The 17,958-nt window shown below is 30.8% G+C and overlaps 5 protein-coding genes across 5 annotated transcripts in view; all 5 read left to right on the top strand.

Annotated features, from left to right (window-relative positions):
- Window positions 1-2,274, top strand: part of LOC117182773 (zinc finger protein 569-like) — a 4,522-nt gene extending 2,248 nt beyond the window's left edge. The window contains exons 4-5 of the mRNA XM_033375879.1: window positions 1,195-1,377; window positions 1,453-2,274. Coding sequence (XP_033231770.1) covers window positions 1,195-1,377; window positions 1,453-1,967 — 698 coding nt within the window. The 3' untranslated portion in view covers window positions 1,968-2,274. The remainder of the gene's footprint in view (window positions 1-1,194; window positions 1,378-1,452) is intronic.
- LOC117182772 (zinc finger protein 567-like) lies at window positions 2,112-3,936 on the top strand. The gene is made up of 3 exons (XM_033375877.1): window positions 2,112-2,121; window positions 3,048-3,263; window positions 3,348-3,936. Exons 1-3 carry the CDS (start codon window positions 2,112-2,114, stop codon window positions 3,863-3,865), a joined length of 744 nt encoding a protein of 247 aa, XP_033231768.1. The 3' UTR covers window positions 3,866-3,936.
- Window positions 3,937-4,030: 94 nt separating this feature from the next.
- On the top strand, window positions 4,031-6,980 carry LOC117182771 (zinc finger protein 681-like). The gene is made up of 3 exons (XM_033375876.1): window positions 4,031-4,052; window positions 5,581-5,745; window positions 5,828-6,980. Exons 1-3 carry the CDS (start codon window positions 4,031-4,033, stop codon window positions 6,343-6,345), a joined length of 705 nt encoding a protein of 234 aa, XP_033231767.1. The 3' UTR covers window positions 6,346-6,980.
- Window positions 6,981-7,751: 771 nt separating this feature from the next.
- Window positions 7,752-9,343, top strand: LOC117182770 (zinc finger imprinted 3-like). Its single transcript, XM_033375875.1, has 3 exons — window positions 7,752-7,764; window positions 8,077-8,292; window positions 8,377-9,343. Exons 1-3 carry the CDS (start codon window positions 7,752-7,754, stop codon window positions 8,892-8,894), a joined length of 747 nt encoding a protein of 248 aa, XP_033231766.1. The 3' UTR covers window positions 8,895-9,343.
- Window positions 9,061-12,832, top strand: LOC117182769 (zinc finger protein 616-like). The gene is made up of 4 exons (XM_033375874.1): window positions 9,061-9,082; window positions 11,542-11,730; window positions 11,815-11,973; window positions 12,057-12,832. The coding sequence occupies exons 1-4, from the start codon at window positions 9,061-9,063 to the stop codon at window positions 12,617-12,619; spliced, it is 933 nt and encodes a 310-aa protein (XP_033231765.1). The 3' UTR covers window positions 12,620-12,832.
- The last annotated feature ends 5,126 nt before the right edge of the window (window positions 12,833-17,958 follow it).

The following is a 17,958-nucleotide window of genomic DNA, read 5'->3' as shown; positions in this document are numbered from 1 at the left end:
TATACATAATGATGACGTTTTCTTTTATTTTACTAGCAATCATTACTACTCACTTATAAGTAATGAATGTAAGCTGAACTGAAAATAAACTCGTTTCTATAATTTTATATGAGAATTAAAATAATATTTTTATATTGACAGGTAGTTCCAAGTAGTTTCTGATACTAATAATAATATCTTCTTTAAACTGCAATAAATTAGTGTATACCTCCAATGACTTGTTGTGCAAATTACTTCTTAGGAATTTACTTTTAAACACATTTTCTCACCATTCCGAAGGTGCAAATCAAATCGAGATGAAAAATAATCCTTTTTCTATTTGAATTTATCCCATTTATTTTTTTCTTGTTTGAAAAAAATATAAATATAAAAAGACTATGAGTTTTTACCATTTTATTTTGGATTTACTTCGATCAATAATTGCACATTACTTTTATGCATACTTTACACAAAGTTTTTTTACACTTCGAATTACAATTTTGAAAGCCGATTACACTTTCATTTACATGATCTAATCTGTATGATTTATTATTTACTATAGAATATTATTGCATTTTCCACTAATATTATAGATTGAATATGTTATACTATATTGTAAGTTAATAAAAAAAATATTTTTTGGAAATGCAGATACATTTATTTAACCTAACATTAAGGGAATATCAATACCCTGATTTTTTATGAAAATTTATATATCTGGAAATAAAAGTACAAAAGATTAAAGACTTTAATTAAAAGTTTATATTCCTTCTGGTCAAAAAAGTGCTTTCTACTACAACTTCGAGAAAACAATACGTTGCTAGATATAAAATATTATAAATTTAAAAAAATAGCAATTTTGAAAATAATATATTTATTACATTCTTTACATCTAAATAATTTTTAATTTATTATCTTGTATAGTGTAAATTCTATCCAAACGGAATATAGTTTGTTATGAGTTATTACTGTTTGCGTCAAGTTTTACTGCATGATATTTTTTTGTGCGTCCCATCTATTTTTGAGGAGCAAAATCTGCATTTTCTTCAGAAATAGGAAGAGAAAGATTGAAATTAATAAAATATATTTTTAAGCCATTAGGTAGCGTCGTGTGATTATATATGGTTTATTAATTAAATTTATATCTGCTGCTAGATTATGATTAATATACTATCGAAAAGTACTAATTGTAAATTTCACCTGATCATTTTCTAGGTCAACAGAGCGCTTCAAATAATGCCAGAAATTTCAAAATTGTGTTGAAGAAATCGACAGGAAGAATTGATGGCGGGCAATATTCTTTTACTCCCATTTCCGTTAGCAACACGTCTATTGTCAAGACTTTAATTGAATACGGCTGTGACGAAACATTGGAAATCAAGGAAGAAATCATCGCAGGTATAACTAAATATCAATCTAAATATGTTAATAGGATAAATAAAGCATTTATAATTTTGTTTTGTATGTTTTCAGATCAAGACGCAGGTACAGACAAGAAATATGATAAAAAATTTGATTCAAAAAATTGTAGCCTTCATATAAAAGAAGATGATACTTTTGCTGTGAACAACAGACAAGGAATTCCAAAAAATCGGAAAATTCCGGACTCAAGAGCGGAAAAAAAGAACCAGTGCAAAAAGTGTGCGCGAATATATATTCGGAAAAGAAGTTTAAATAAACATCAAAGATATGAATGCAACGTCAAACCACAATTCAGTTGTAAATTCTGTGGCAAACGATTCATACAAAAAAGTCACCTGAGTCGCCACATAGATGTTGTACATCTTAAATCAAATTCGCAACCATCCAAAATAAAGTATAATTGTAACAATTGTTCTCGTATTTACAGTTCCTTAGGTACTTTAAATAGACATAATCGTCAAAAACACGCAGAATTCAAACCAGAATTCATTTGCATTCATTGCGGCTACAAAACGAGCATGAAATGTGTCTTGTCAAAACATATTAGTAGACACCATTTTAAGTAATATAGTACACGAAACTTCAATCTTTTGGACATTTCTCTTACTATTTGTTTATTGTAAAAACAAAGTATTCTTCCAGGGCTATGAGCTACAAAACTCTGAGCAGGAACTCCGGTTCATTCTTTTTACATTGTAAATTATAACATTATGTTATCCTGTAAAGAAGCCACAAAAACATGGTGCTTTAAAAAGAACAGTTACAGGCCTAAAATGATTTATATTTATCGGTTAAACACATTTTTATTTTTTGACCATTGCAAAAGAGCATTATTTTTGCATTTTTTTTATTTCACATTATTTTTTTTCCTGTAATATAATTAGAGGCATAAGTATATAGGTATATATTTTTTTTACAATTTTTATTTAGATTTACTAGCAACTGTTTCTACTCCTGTGAATGTGTAAAGCGGTACAATTTTTGTAAACTATTATTAATAAAGACTTACGGATACACTACTTCTTATATATTGAAGCTGTCGACTTGGGTGCAGCGAAATTGGTTTTCGAATTTATAGGAGGTGCAAAAGTTATAGCGTCATAGAGTGTTTTACGTAATTGATTTGAAATCATGATTTTTTACTATTTAAGACTGCTATTTGCACATGTTTTAGTTTGAAGTTATTAATAAATATTTCATTGTTAATATTTTTAACATTAAATATTATATTTTTATTATTTTATATTATAATACATTATTATGTATACTATATATTAATATTATTATATTATTGAACATTTCATTGATATACCATTGTACTAATTTTAATGTACAATCAGTAGATGTTACTGCGATCACTGATTTCTGTACCATACTTGTTTTGTTTCCCAAGTGTTCTCGATGAAAAGATCAAATTTCTTTGATTTGATTGAATCATTGCAAAATTCTGGTGCTATTGGATTTAAACTTTGCTTTGAATTAATATTGACTCAATATATACGCTTCTAATTGTCCATCTAAATTTTCGATTTCCATAACCTTAACTAACGGGTACAGTTAGAAATAATCTAATATAAATCAAGCGATGAGAATTATTGAAATATGTTAAAATTGAAATCTATTTTAAAGCATATTTATTTTTACAGACCCAGAATATTCTTCACACGTAACGAAAAAACCAGAGCGCAATCCAAAATATGGGAAAAAATCTTGTACCACTGAAATTTCTTTTTACAATAGTTCTAAAGCCATCAATTCGATTTTGTATGACGATGACAAAACTTTGGAAATTAAGGAAAAAACAGTCGAAATTGAATATGACTATGACGAAACTTTGGACATCAAGGAAGAAAATATACAAGGTATGGCTATAGATTTGTTTTAAAAAATTCCTAAGTTACATTCTTAAATAAAACATTTCTAATCACATTTTGTTACATTTTTAGATCGAGAGACGGAAAAAGTTACAAGCCGAAGATTTAATACAAAATATGAGTCCAAAGTATGCAGCGTAGATTTAGGAGAAGATATTTTAGCTGTTAACATAGAACAGCAGAGTCACAAGCAGCAGGAAATGAAGAATTTAAAACCAGAAATTCAATACAAATGTAAAAAGTGTGCGCGAAGCTATAAAAAGAAATCTTACTTGACTTTTCATCGAAAATACGAATGCGATGTCCTTCCACAGTTTGCATGTCATTTCTGTGGGAGACGGTTCAAACAAAAAAATAACATGATTCGACACGTAGGTCTTGTACATCTTAAATCAAACACAAAGATATCTAAAACGAAGTATAATTGTAACATTTGTGAACGGAGTTACAAATACTTACGGAGTTTAAATCAACATAAGCTTATAAAACATGCAGGAATCATACGACAATTTGTTTGCGATTATTGTGGACACAAAGCGAATCAGAAATATTACTTGGCAATACACATTCATTCTCACCATCTCAAGTAATTTATTAGGCAAAACTTTAATCCTCACAATATTTATCATGCAAATTGATATCTCAGGGCATCAGAAAAAAATTAAAATACATATTAAACCAAACCTATTTGTAGCAACTATTTAGAACATAAGCAGCCAAACCACAATCTCTTTGAAATATTTTGAGTCCAGATCATGCCAACCCACAGTAATTCACGTTTGTCAAAACTTGTCAGTCCACATAAAATTCTCAGAAATGAGTAATATAAGTTAAATTATTTCTGTGACCAGCCATAGCCGTATTTTCTCGGACTTTCTCTTGCCAGTTTTATGTGGACTTTAATATATTTTCCCAATAAAGCTTTCCGTAATGCATTTTTGTATTATATTTGTATCGCGTATACTGTAAATATAGGTCTTTTTTTCTGACAATTATTTCACAGGAATCAACGGTTTAACTAATTTCTTTGTTGACCATTGAAGTATTTTTTTATTTGTTTTTCTTACGTATTATTTTCGTTTTCTTCGCAATAACTATAGGCACATGTAGGTATATTTATTTTTTACCATTTTCGTTTTTATTTACTAGCAACTGTTTCTGTTCCTACAAACATGTAGAACGATAAAAATTTTGTGAAGTATTATTAATAAAGACTTCAGAAAGAGTACTTGTTATACATTCAAACTGTCAACCAAGGTGGAGAAAAATACTTTTTCGAATTTATAGTGAGCCCAAAAGTTTTATTTTCGTACTCCCATAAATAGTTGCAGATAACAAAACATGTCTTATATTGACGCATCTATAATAGAGCTTAATATAATGAATAAAATCCTAAAACTGTGCAGCAAAAAAATCCTTACACTTCATAATAATTTGAAAAAAGCAGAAAATTGTAATTTTACTTAATAAGATGACATTTGTCTTATCGGTAATGATTTTTATATTAATATAAGAACCGTTACCGATAAGAAAAATATCATCACATTGTCGCTGAAATGAAATCGCAAATCAGGTTAAATAGTATGAAGATTGAGCATCTCGTGCTAATTGTACCAATTTCAGGAAGCATCACAGATAAAAAAATCTCAAAAATTTAAGGTTTTGTGATTTTCTCACAATAGTCATAGTTTCAACTATTTTTTACTCAATAAACTGATTTTAATTGTAAATGTACTAATGATAAATTTTAACCATCCAGAATGGAGTATTCTGACATGCTCATGTGCAATACCAGAAACGATTATCTATTGATGGATAAATGTGTCAAAATCATACCCTTGACCGGGTCTAATAAATCTCTTTAATACAGCCAATCAACCTTGGAATTAACTGATTTTGTGATATTTTCTCCCATAAGAATATTAAATGGCATGTGTAAGCTTTATTTCAAACAGAAAATTTTTCTTTATGTTTGAAAACTGATGCAATTAAATTCTGTATAATTCTGCCTTTCTACTGTAGAGTTGGTTTCCTTATTTCTCAGGTGTTTTCACAAAGAATCAAAAATGTTTGATTTGCATGAATCATCGTAAAAATGCAGTCATATTGGACTAAAACTTTGATCTTATTTAATATTGACTCAATATTTACGCATGTAACTGCCCATCTAAATTTTCGATTTTCCAATGTCCATCACGTTAATTAATGGGTTCAATTAAAAAAAGATCTAGTATAAATAAAGCAATGCGAATTATTGAAATACGTTCAAATTGAAATTTATTTCAAAACATACTTATTTTTCCAGACCAAGCATGTTCTTCGAACGTAACCACAAAATCAGAGCATAATCCAAAATATGGGACAAAAGTGTGTGCTACTGAAATTTCTTTTCACAATCCTTCTGAGGCCATTACTTCGACGAAGTATGACGTTGACGAAACGTTGGACATCAAGGATGAAATTATCAAAGGTACAGCCATAGATTTGTTATGAAAGTGTCCTTAGTAAGATTCTGAAATAAAAAATTTCTTATTATGTTTGTAAATTTTCAGATGTAGAGACGAAAGAAGTAACAGGCCAAAGATTTAACAAAAAATATGAGTCAGAAGTACGCAGTGTAGATTTAGGAGAAGATAGTTTAGCTGGTAACATGAAGCAGCTGAGTCAAAAGCAGCAGGAAATGAAGAATTTAGAAACCGAAATTAAATACAAATGCAAAAAGTGTGCGCGAAGCTATAAAGATAACAGACATTTGACTTTTCATCGAAAATACGAATGCGACGTCACGCGACAGTTCACGTGTAACTTCTGCGGTAAACTATTCAAACGGAAAGCTCACATGAATGCTCACGTGGATATGGTGCATCTCAAATCAAACTCAAAAAGAACTAAAGCGAAGTATACTTGTAACTATTGTACGCGGAGTTACAAATACTTACGAAGTTTGAATCGACATAAACGTGAAGTGCATGCAGGAATCAAACGACAATTTATTTGCGACTATTGCGGACACATAGCGAGTCAGAAAAATAACTTGGGAACACACATCAATTCTCGCCATCTCAAGTGATTTACTAGGCGAAAAATTAATCCTTAAAATATTTATCTTACTAGATGTTATCTCACGGCGTCAGAAAATAAATTAATATAACTATCAAACGGCGCCTAGTATTTACAAATAGTTAGAGCATACAACAGACAAGCCACATTCTCTGCGATATTTTGGGTCTAGATCATTATCATGCCAACTCACGGCAATTCACGTTTGTCAGAACTTTGTAGTTCACATAAAATTGTGAAAAATTAGTGGTGTGATTAAAATTATCAATGTGACTAGACGCAGTGATATTTTCTTGACCCCCACAAGATGTTGGGAAGGGTTAGGTTTATGCTCTATATTATTTCTGTGATTAATTACACAGGTATTTTTTCGCACTTTTTTCAGTTTTATTTAGACTTCAATGTTTTTCCAATGTGACTTACCGAAATGTAACTTGCCGGGGGTTCGCATGACTCAACCCCGTCATTTGTAGTCATACAGCGAAAGAAAATGTTAGAGATAAAAAATCTATCTTCTGTTCACACATCTATGCTACCGATCAATATAACTATTAATAATAAAGTATATGTATCCTCCTAAAACTAAGCAGCAGCCAAAAATATGTACATTCCATTCATTCACATTAAACTTGAAAAAAGACAAAATCGTGATTTTACTTAATTAAATTATATTATCCTTATTGGTAACCATTTTTGTATAAATAGAAAAGTTTCTAAAATCTAACAATTTGTCGTTAAAATCAAATAATTTACTTCAAATCATGATTTTTTACTATTTAAGACTGCTACTTGCACATATTTAAGTTTAACATTATTAATAAATTAAAGGGTCCGCGGTCGGAGCATGTTAACTGACATTTTAGAAATTTTACACGTCGAAGGAAAATCATTGCTTTTTTGCAATTTTAAATATTTCTTAAATTGCCAATTGTTTTCCATTCATTTACAAGAAAAAAAAAATCCACTGTAGTTTTATAACCTTTGAATCAAAATTGAACGTTATATGACAACTGAAAGCTATTCACATGTTATCTACAAGGAGTCCAGCGGTCTACACCTGTAATCTACAGTGTTCTACCGTTGGTTTTCTATTGTTTTTCCTATGCGAGCATTGTTCTTAGTTGTTTTTCGAACTGCGGACAAGTTTTATATGCCAAAATACGGTGAAACTCTTCTATACCGCCGATTTTTGGGCATCTAGGAGTAAACTGAGCTGATGTAGAAAAAGCACGGATTTCCCATAAAATGCTATAAGCAGTTAACAGGTTTAGACCGCGGACCTACGTTCTAGATACCAAATGTGATTTTCCAAAATTTATCTTAAAAAACTAAAGGGAATTTTCCCATTTCGTTTGCCGGATATTAACTGCATATAAAAAATGTTCCAGAAAATACAAAAATTCAATTTCGAGAAAAATGTCAGTTACAGGTTTGTACCGACCATCAATGATTTATATACTGTTATTTGTATATATAGGGCATTATTTCTTTAGTGTTGTCGATAAAAAACTTTATTGGATTGAATCATTGCAAAATTGCAGTCTTATTGCACTAAAACTTTTCTCTTAATTAATATGGACTCAACATTTATTCCTGTAATTGTCTATGCTAATTTCTGGTTGCCCATAACGTTAATTAATAGGTATAATTTTAAAAAATATAGTCTAAATCTAGCTATTCGAATTATTGAAATATGTAAGTTCAAATTGAAACTGATATCAACAAATATTTATTTTTTCAGGCCAAGAATATTATTCGCACCTAACTACAAAACCAGAATGTATACCAAAATATGAGACAATATCAGGTACCACTGAAATTTATCTTCCCAATCGTCCAGAAGACAAGACTTTGATTATATATGACGATGCCGAAACTTCGCAAATTACGGAAGAAATAATTGAAATTGGAAATAAGTATGACAAAACTTTGGACATCCAGGATGAAATGATCCAAGGTATAGCTATAGATTTGTTATAAAAATGTCCTAAGTTAAATTCTGAAGTAAAATATTTCTAATTAAATGTTGGTGAATTTTTAGATCGAGAGACGAAAGAAGTTACGCGCCGAAGATTTAATAAAAAATATGATGCCAAAGTATGCAGCGTAGATTTAGGAGAATATATTTTAGCTAGTAACATAAAGCATCAGAGTCAAAAGCAGCAGAAAATTAAAAATTTAGAACCGGAAAATAAATACAAATGCAAAAAATGTGCCCGAAGCTATAAAGAGAAAAAGAATTTGACAAATCATACTAAATACGAATGCGATGTCACGCCACAGTTTGCATGTAATTTCTGCGGAAAACGATTCAAACAAAAAAGTAACATGAATCGCCACGTAGGCCTTGTACATCTTAAGTCAAACGCACAGATATCTAAAATGAAGTATAATTGTAATAATTGTAAACGGAGTTACAGTTCCTTAGGTACTTTAAATCGACATAAACGTGAAATACATGTAGGTGTCAAACGACAATTTATTTGCGATTATTGTGGACACAAAGCAAGTCAGAAATGTTACTTGGCAGTACACATTTATTCTCGCCATCACAAATAATTTAGTAGCCGAAACTTTAATGATTATAATATGTATCATGCTAGTTGATATCTCAAGGCAACATAAAAAAATTACAATACATATCCAACCAAGTTAATTTTTTGCAAACATTTAGAACATACAGCTGACAAGCCACAATCTCTTTAAGATATTTTATGTCCAGATAATGCCAACCCACAGCAATTCACGTTTGCCAAAACTTTTGAGTTCACAAAAAATTGTGAAAAATGATTAGGGTGACTTAAATTATTTCTGTGGAGAGTCAAACCATTATTTTCTCCGCCCCCACGATACAGGGTTGTGTTCACGCACTTTTGCAAGTTTTATGTAAAATTCAATATTTTCGAACTGTGACTTGCCGTAGTGTAACTTGCTGGGAGTTTGCATGACTCAAACCCGATATTTGTGGTAACCCGCGTGATAAAATTTTGCATGGCTCAAGCATGGCAAGACACTTGGAAATATCTGGCTAAAGTATGGGTCACGGCTGAATGGCAGCATGGCGCAAGCCTTGATCCTGTCCGTTTCCCATGCTTAGGACACGCTAACCACAAATGAATATTCTTAAGAACGTGTAAGTGTCAGAGAAAATGAGCTTGCATTAAAAATGAAAATCTTAGGTTTGCCAAAAGCCGACACGTCTCTAAATGGTAAGTTTATTACCCGGGTGCACTGGGTCGCACACCAGGTAGTTTAGAACGTATTCTACGAGAACTTAAAAAAAATTTTAATTGTGCCAACTGCCCAAATAACTACCATTAGTGATTCGACGATCCGGATGCACCAGATAGAGCAGCAGGTAGTTTAATACTATTCTATGAGAACTTTTTACAAATTTAAATTTGGTGAATGATGAAAACAATTCCAAATGTTGAGTCGACGACCCGGGTGCACTAGGTCGGACCCCAGGGTATCTTAGCACATATTCTGCGAGAACTTTTTCAACATTTAGATTATTCCAACATCCAAAAGTACTCAAAATAGTTACTCAGCGATCCGGGTGCACCAGGTCGAGCACAAGATAGTTTAATACTATTCTACGAGAACATTTTACAAATTTAAATTTTGTGAATGATTAAAACAATTCCAAATGGCGAATCGACGACCCAGGTGCAACAAGTCGCGCCTGGTGCACCCGGGTCGTCGACACACAATTTTTAGTAATTTTTGCTGTTGAAACAATCTCAGTTTTGAAAAAGTTCTCGTAGAATATGTGATAAGATACCTGGGGCACGACCTGGTGCACCCGAGTCGTCGAATGACCATTTGGAATTGTTTTCATTATTCACCAAATTTAAATTTTTAAAAAGTTCTCGTAAAATATGTGATAAGATACCTGGGGCACGATCTGGTGCACCCGAGTCGTCGACTGACCATTTGGAATTGTTTTCATTATTCACAAAATTTAAATTTTTTAAAAGTTCTCGTAGAATACGTATTATACTACCTGGTGCTCGATCTGGTGCACCTGGATCGTTGGCTCACAATTTTTAGTAATTTTGGCTGTTTGAACAATCTTCATTTTGAAAAAATTCTCGTAGAATACGTGCTAAGCTACCTAGTGCGCGACTAGATTTACACGGATCGTCGACTTACTAATGGAAGTTATTTTAGCAATTGGCACAATTTGATTTCTTAAAAAAATCTCATAGAATATATGCTACAGTACCTGGTGCGCGAACCGGTGCACCTGAGTAGCGAACTTACCATTTAGAGACGTGTCGGCTATTGGCAAACCTAATATTTTTATTTTTAACTCAGGCTAATTTTCCCTGACACTTACATGTTCATAAAGACTATTAATGTGTGTTTAACGTGTCCTAAGCATGGGAAACGGGCAGGAGCGAGGCTTGCGCCATGCTGCCATTCAGCCGTAAACCATGCTTCAGCCAGATATTTCCAAGTGTCCTGCCAAGCTTGAGCCATGCAAACTTTTTCACGCGGGAATACAGAAAGAAAACGTTGCAATAATAATAATAATAATAATAATAATAATAATAATAATAATAATAATAACAATAATAATAATAATAATAAATGCGTTTTTGTACTACATTAGTATGCTGTACGTATAAGATTACTTTTTTATGAAAATTACTTCATAAGAATGAACGGTTTAATACATTTTTGTTTTTTGGTCGTTCCGAAAGAGTAAATTTGCTCACAGCATTAGCCCATGAAATATTTAATAATACAAAATTGCTACATGAAAATTTTTAACGAGATTCTTCTGGATATAAAATGTTGAGTTGTCCAGAATGTCCTGTCGGATGAACAATCTAAGTGCCAATAATATTTGTCATTGAATGTACTGTTTTTGAAACAATGTTCTCCTTCATTTAACGAAATATCGCACAAAATATATATAAGTGCCAAATACGAAATATTTATGCGTTTCAGAAATGTAATCAATAAATAAATGTGTTTCGTTCTGATTTACTAAAATAATTGTTGTTGTCATTTTTGTTTTTATTTAACATTGATTTAAGACTTACCTTTTGCTTGATACGTTTGTTGTTATCCATCAAAATCGCCGATTATCCATATCCTCAATTAATGGTTACGTTCAAAATCAAACTAACATAAATCAAGGTGTGTGGCTAATTAACATTTTGAAATATATTAAATAACACATTTATTTTTTCAGGCCAAGACAGTTTTGCGGACTCAACTACAAGACGTAAGCGTTGCACAAAATATGGGGAACAATCGTGGACTAGTGAGATTTCTGTTCACAGTGATGACGATGACGAAACTTTAAAAATTAAGGAAGAAATAATCGAAGTTGAATATGACTATGACGAAACTTTGGAAACCAAAGATGAAGTTATCCAAGGTATGGCTATAGATTTTTAATAAAAATTTTTACAATAAAACTATGAAATAAAAACTTCCTAATTACTTTTTGTTAAATCTTCAGATCTAGAAACGGAAGAAGTTATAGACCGAAGTTTCAATACAAATTATGAATCAAACGTATGCACTGGTGAAATTTCCTTTCACAGTGATTCTCAAACCAAGGTTTTACTTGAATATGACAATGACGAAACTTTGGAAATTAAGGATGAAGTCATCCAAGGTATTAGTATAGATTTCTAATAAATTTTTTAAAATAAAACTATGAAATAAGAACTTTTAAATTATATTTTCGTAAATTTTCAGATCTAGATACAGAAGAAATTCTAAGCCGAAGTTTTAATACAAAATATGAGTCAAAAAAATGGACAGTAGATACAAAAAAGGATATGGTCGCTGATAACATGAAGCAGCCGCGACAAAAGAAGCAGCCGAGACCAAAGAAGCAGCGAATACAGAATTTAGAAAAGGAAAATAAGTACAAATGCGAAAAGTGTGCGCGAAGCTATAAAGATAAAAAGCATTTGACTTTTCATCGAAAATATGAATGCGACGTAACGCCACAGTTCCCATGTAACTTCTGCGGTAAACTATTTAAAAGGAAAAGTCACATGAAGACCCACGTGGGTGTTATGCATTTGAAATCAAACTTAGAAGCATCTAAACAGAAGTATAATTGTAACTTTTGTGCAGGGAGTTACTCTTCCGTACATACTTTATATTCACATAAGCGTGTAGTACACGCGGGAGTCAGACGACAATACATTTGCCATTATTGTGGCCACAAAGTGAGCAAAAAAATTCGCTTGGTAACCCACATTAATTTTCGCCATCTCAACCAATTAAGTACGCCAAGCCTTAGTCCCTAGGTCTTTAGGCCATTATTTTTCATATTAGAGAAAACAGATTCAGGCCCAAATCAAAAAAATATATTGAGAGTTACAAATCCTCAATTACTTTATGCAAACGTAAACTTTTGGAACACACAGTAGTTAAGCCATAATGTATTTGCGTTATTTGTCGTCATACAGCTAAAGAACAAGTTTTTTTGTCAACAGATATTAGTCCCGGGACTGGATATGATTTTTTTTTAATAAGAGCCCCCCCCCCCCCCCCCCCCCCAAAAAAACAAACAGGCTTATTCTACATATTTCGAGATGCTGATTTCGAAAACGATATTGATTTTTATGAAAAAAGCTTCCCTTTTTGTTATAAACGATTGTTTTAAATAAGTAAAAGCAAATTGTTAAATTTTTTGGGAAAGTTAAATATATTCACTTAAAAAAGGTATCGTATTATTTTTTTCACGAACAATGGTTTTTACAGGGTGTCCAAAAAGTCCCGAGACAGCCAAATAAATCCTTGGGTACAATTTATTTGAAAAAGGTTGAGGTCATTCTTGAAGTTACATTCAACGAGGAATCCACTGGTGACCTTAACCATGACATTCATGATTATTTCAAGGTCGCCTTTATGTTTTTAAATGGAATGGCGCATTTTTGACATTGGCATTCGAAAGAGCGGAAAAGTTTACGTTAAAAAGTGTAGTCAGGTCATAGGTAAGGTGTGACCATGATCCATTTGGTCTAAACATATTGTCGGAAGTTAGTTTGTGAAAATCATCCTCTTACCCTACTTACTTAAACAATGTACATTAAACAGTGACCATCGAGTGACCCTGACCATTGCCATCAAGGTAATATCAAGGTCACACCTTGCCTATGACCTGAATACACTTTTTAACGTAAAATTTTCTGCTCTTTCGATTGCCAATGTCAAAAATGAGTAATTTCATTAAAAACAAGGTGACCTTGAAATAACCATGAAGGTCATGGTGAAGGTCAAAACTAAGGTCACCACTGGGTTCGTCGTTGAAAGTAACTTCAAGAATGACCTCAACCTTCTCCAAAAAATACAATCAATCAATTAGGAAATCATTAGGAAAAATGATTATCATTTTTTAAATCAGCACGTTGAAATCTATAGACTGCGACTGCTTTTTTAAGTTGCATCCGTTGAATTATACGTTTCAACGGTTTAAAACATTTTTTAACGTTCCAAAAGAGTAAAGTTATACTCTTCATCGAAAACAGTATAAATCATTGTTTCATTTGTCCTTAGTTATAGTTATTTCTTCGTTTGGACAAATATGGGTACGAAAAAATATAAATTTTCTACCATTTTCTTTTTATTTACAAGCTAATGTTGATATTACTACAAACATGTATAATACTATATAATTATTGCAGACATTTATCAATAATGTTTAATGGATCCGCTACTTCTACATTTAGTTTGTTCGCATTTGTATGCATACCTTGGAAAAAGTTGTTTAAACTTCAAATATCGACTTCAAATACCGATTTCAATTTCATGTGTGTTATGTAAGCTGAACGATTTATTATTTACGATGCGAAATTATTGTATTTTATACTCATATTATGTATTGACTAATCCACTGTATTTTGTATTAATAAAATAATCGAATTATGAAACTTTGGAATTCAAAGATGAAATTATCCAACGTATCACTATATATTTTAAATAAAAATGTTTTAAATTAAAGTATGAAATAACAACTTTTTGATTACTTTATCGTAAATTTACAGATCGAGACACGGAAGAAGTTACAGACCAAAGTTTCAATACAAAATATGAATCAAAATTATGCACATTGTATGTAAAAGAAGATATGTTAGCTGATAACATGAAGCAGCTGAGTGATACGCAATAGGAAATGAAGAATTTAGAAACCGAATTTAAATATAAATGCAAAAAGTGTGCGCGAAGCTATAAAGGGAAAAAGAATTTGACATATAATTGCAAATACGAATGCGATGTCATGCCACAGTTGACATATAACTACTGCGGAAAATTATTTAAACGGAAAACTCACATGAATGCCCACGTGGGTGTTGTGCATCTTAAATCAAACTCAGAAATATCTAAAAAATCAAAAGTCAACGGACTGACAACTGTAATTTTGTGATTTTGAGTTCTCGTTTGTTAAAGCGCTTTCGGCTTTAATGAACACATTCTCATCACGTATCTCGTGCTTCGCACTCGATTTGTCCGAAATGTAAACTTTTCTACATTATACACAACACTTTTATATTGAATATGATACATTTCTAATGTAACTCTGCCTGGGATTGCTTATTCAAAAATTGCAAAATAAAAAGAAAATTGTGTTTATCATGATTATATTTATATTTGATTCTTATTTTGCTTTAAATTGTATTCTAAGCTACGCTTAATCATGTATCATTTCAATAAATTTATATCATTACACTTCATAATATGCATAAAAATTGAATAATACTAATTCTTATTTCCTTGTTTTCATCTTTTATTTTTAATCTTGTTTTTTACGATTAAATAAAAAATACTGTGCAATGTATAGGGTAATATAGGATCCTGTGTGCTCTTTCGTCTTTTCTGTCCTTTTTCCAAAAATTTAATTTTTTATTTTTAATCTTATTTTTTTACAATTAAAAGAAAATCTACTCGTCCTATCTAAAAATTATTAATAATAAATGAATAGATTTTTTCAGGCGAACATTTTTTGTCTGCTAATTTTAGTTTGTACGTTGTGTCATTTTCAAAAAATTTAATATTTTTATTTTTAATGTTAATTTTTACGTCTAAAGCAAAAACTACGTGTTCTATAAAAAATTATAGCTCTTTTTTGGATGAACAAGTTTTTTCTCATTTTTTCCGTAGCTTGTGTCGCTAGCCCAAAAAAATTTCATTTTTTTATTTTAAATATTTTTTTTACGACTAAAAACAAAATCTACGCAGCCTATCGAAAAATGATTTATTATAAATTTGTAGGTCTTTCCAGGGCGCGCAATTTTAGCTTATTCATTTTTTTCGTATCTTGCATGATTTGTCCAAAAAATGGAATTTTTTGATTTTTCATTATTTTTGGTACAATCAAATGTGGAATTTTTAACTATTCGACCAAATTAAAAAGGTTGTTAGCATAAGCTTGTAGGGCTTTCAAAAAGCAACGTTTTTCTTTTCGTGGCTTTTTTTTATTTCGTGCGTTTTTTGGCTTAAAATGTTCATTTTAGTTTGTTTTTTTGGATTTTAAAATGCTCTTACGTTGATAATTTTGTTTTTACAGAAAAAAGTCATGGGGATAAATTGTTTGAGTTTCTGAGCAATATGAATAATTTTACATAGAATTTTTAAATCTTGAAAAAATGAGGCTTCAAACATTTTTGGTACGATCAAATTTTGAATTTTCAACTCTTTAAGAAAAATCAAAAAGGTGTTTAAACAATCTTGTGAGGCATTGGAAAAGAAATATTTTTCTTTTCTTCACTTTTTTCATATCATGCGTTATTTGGCTTAAATTTTTGATTTTCGTGAGTTTTTTGAAAATTTATAAATGCTATAACTGTGGTAAATTTTGGTTTTATAAAAAAAATCATTAGGATAAATTGTTCGTCTGATTGAATGCTATGAATATCCGTACAGGCAATTTTTGAATTAAAAAAAAAGTGATCTCAAAAATTTTCAAAATACGCTCACTTTTTGAATTTTCACCTAAAATGGCTGGCTAACGAACTTGACCTTTATTTTGGAACACTAAAAGAGTATACCAAAGGCCAATACAATCTGTCAATTCTTTAGAAAGTTATCGTGCGGACAAACTAAAAATCTACAGACAGGCAGACACGCACACACGCACCCAGAGAGAAAGAGAGAGAGAGAGACATTCGTAAAAACCTGTTTTTCGGATTCAGCGGATCTCAAAACGTGAACTTTTGCCAAAAACGCGGGGGGTCAAATTTTACACAAATCTAATACCTTCTCTTGATGAGAATGTAATATTTGGAATTATAAATCCTCAAATGCTAAATGCAAACATACTATTTTAAAACACGCAGCAGTCAAGCCATCATTTCTTTGCGTTATTTGTCATTATATGGGCAAAGAACATTTTTTTTCTCAACACGTATGGCTTCACGCTGTCACGCGCAATAAAGTGCATTAAACTCTAAAAGTAGTTGCCAAAAATAATAGTGATAAATTCTTTTTTTTTATCACAATAGATTGATGTATACCTACGATTACTTTTTGGGAAACTTACTTCATAGTATTCAACAGTTTAAAACATTCTTTGAACGTTTGAAAATATATGGGTATAAAAAGTTTTGCATTTTCTACCATTCAGTATTTTATTTACTAGGAAATATTGCATACCTTGGAAACATTTTTTACACTTCAAATAGCGACTTCAAAAACTTATTTCAATTTCATGTACGTTATGTGAGCTGTATGATTTATTCTTTACTATACAAAATTATTGTATTTTCTACTAATATTATAGATTGACTAATGCACTATATTTCGTAATAATAAAATAATTACGGGTTGGATATTTAGATACATTCTTTGAACTTAACATTAATTTTAGGCAGGGGTACACCTGAATAGAAAATTACAGAATTTTTTAGCTTGTGAAATATTTCAATAATATTAAATTATAACATGCCATTAGAAATAATAGAAACCGAGAAGTCGTTACGTATAAAGTATTAAATTATGACAGCGGTGTGGCCACCTTCCCGGGACAATCGGGAGAACCGGGAGAAAACCGAGAGAATATTGCACCGGGAGAAAACTGGGATAAAGCCGAAAGAGAAATATTATAACAAGAGTTTTCCTGTATTTCATAATTCACGCATTTTGTAATTCCTGAAAGTTTTCAACTAGTAAGTATGTAATTCTTAAAGTGTTTAGATTAATTAAACTTGAAAGGTTTACAACATTTCTAGCACTACTTAAAATTTTGAAATTTGGAATGTTAAAAATGACAGTGATATTGGATTTGACAGAATTACATATTTTAGCAAAAAAATCTATCCAATCGTTTTAAATATCACTTGATACTACACAATATGATACTTATTAATGATAAATTTATCGCCTTTAAAATTTCTATAATTTGAATTTAAAATTACAGTTTTGAATGTTAAATTTTAAAACACAATCTTTGAGGCCTTGAAATTAATGTTTTTGCTTAAATTAATTTTTAGATTAATTTTTGGAGGTTTCGAATTTTGAATTCCACAATATTGTATTTTCACATTCGAATATTCAAACTATTCAATATTCTAACTTCAGATATTCTTTATTTTTTATTTTCAATGTAAGATCTTGGAATTTTCAGTTTTTTAGTTGAAGATTTAAAGAA

This window comes from Belonocnema kinseyi, chromosome 2 (assembly GCF_010883055.1).
Source record: "Belonocnema kinseyi isolate 2016_QV_RU_SX_M_011 chromosome 2, B_treatae_v1, whole genome shotgun sequence".
NCBI classification, from domain to species: Eukaryota; Metazoa; Arthropoda; class Insecta; order Hymenoptera; family Cynipidae; genus Belonocnema; species Belonocnema kinseyi.
This window is presented reverse-complemented; position numbering and strand designations above follow the sequence as displayed.

Bases quoted from the DNA above. Each gene is read 5' to 3' on its own strand.
- LOC117182770 (XM_033375875.1), top strand. The intron at 8,293-8,376 runs GTATAGCTATAG...GTGAATTTTTAG, and splicing joins CCAGGATGAAATGATCCAAG to ATCGAGAGACGAAAGAAGTT.
- LOC117182772 (XM_033375877.1), top strand. The intron at 3,264-3,347 runs GTATGGCTATAG...TTACATTTTTAG, and splicing joins CAAGGAAGAAAATATACAAG to ATCGAGAGACGGAAAAAGTT.
- LOC117182771 (XM_033375876.1), top strand. From the start codon at position 4,031: ATGCCAACCCACAGTAATTCAC. The intron at 4,053-5,580 runs GTTTGTCAAAAC...TTATTTTTCCAG, and splicing joins GCCAACCCACAGTAATTCAC to ACCAAGCATGTTCTTCGAAC. The intron at 5,746-5,827 runs GTACAGCCATAG...GTAAATTTTCAG, and splicing joins CAAGGATGAAATTATCAAAG to ATGTAGAGACGAAAGAAGTA.
- LOC117182769 (XM_033375874.1), top strand. From the start codon at position 9,061: ATGCCAACCCACAGCAATTCAC. The intron at 9,083-11,541 runs GTTTGCCAAAAC...TTATTTTTTCAG, and splicing joins GCCAACCCACAGCAATTCAC to GCCAAGACAGTTTTGCGGAC. The intron at 11,731-11,814 runs GTATGGCTATAG...TTAAATCTTCAG, and splicing joins CAAAGATGAAGTTATCCAAG to ATCTAGAAACGGAAGAAGTT.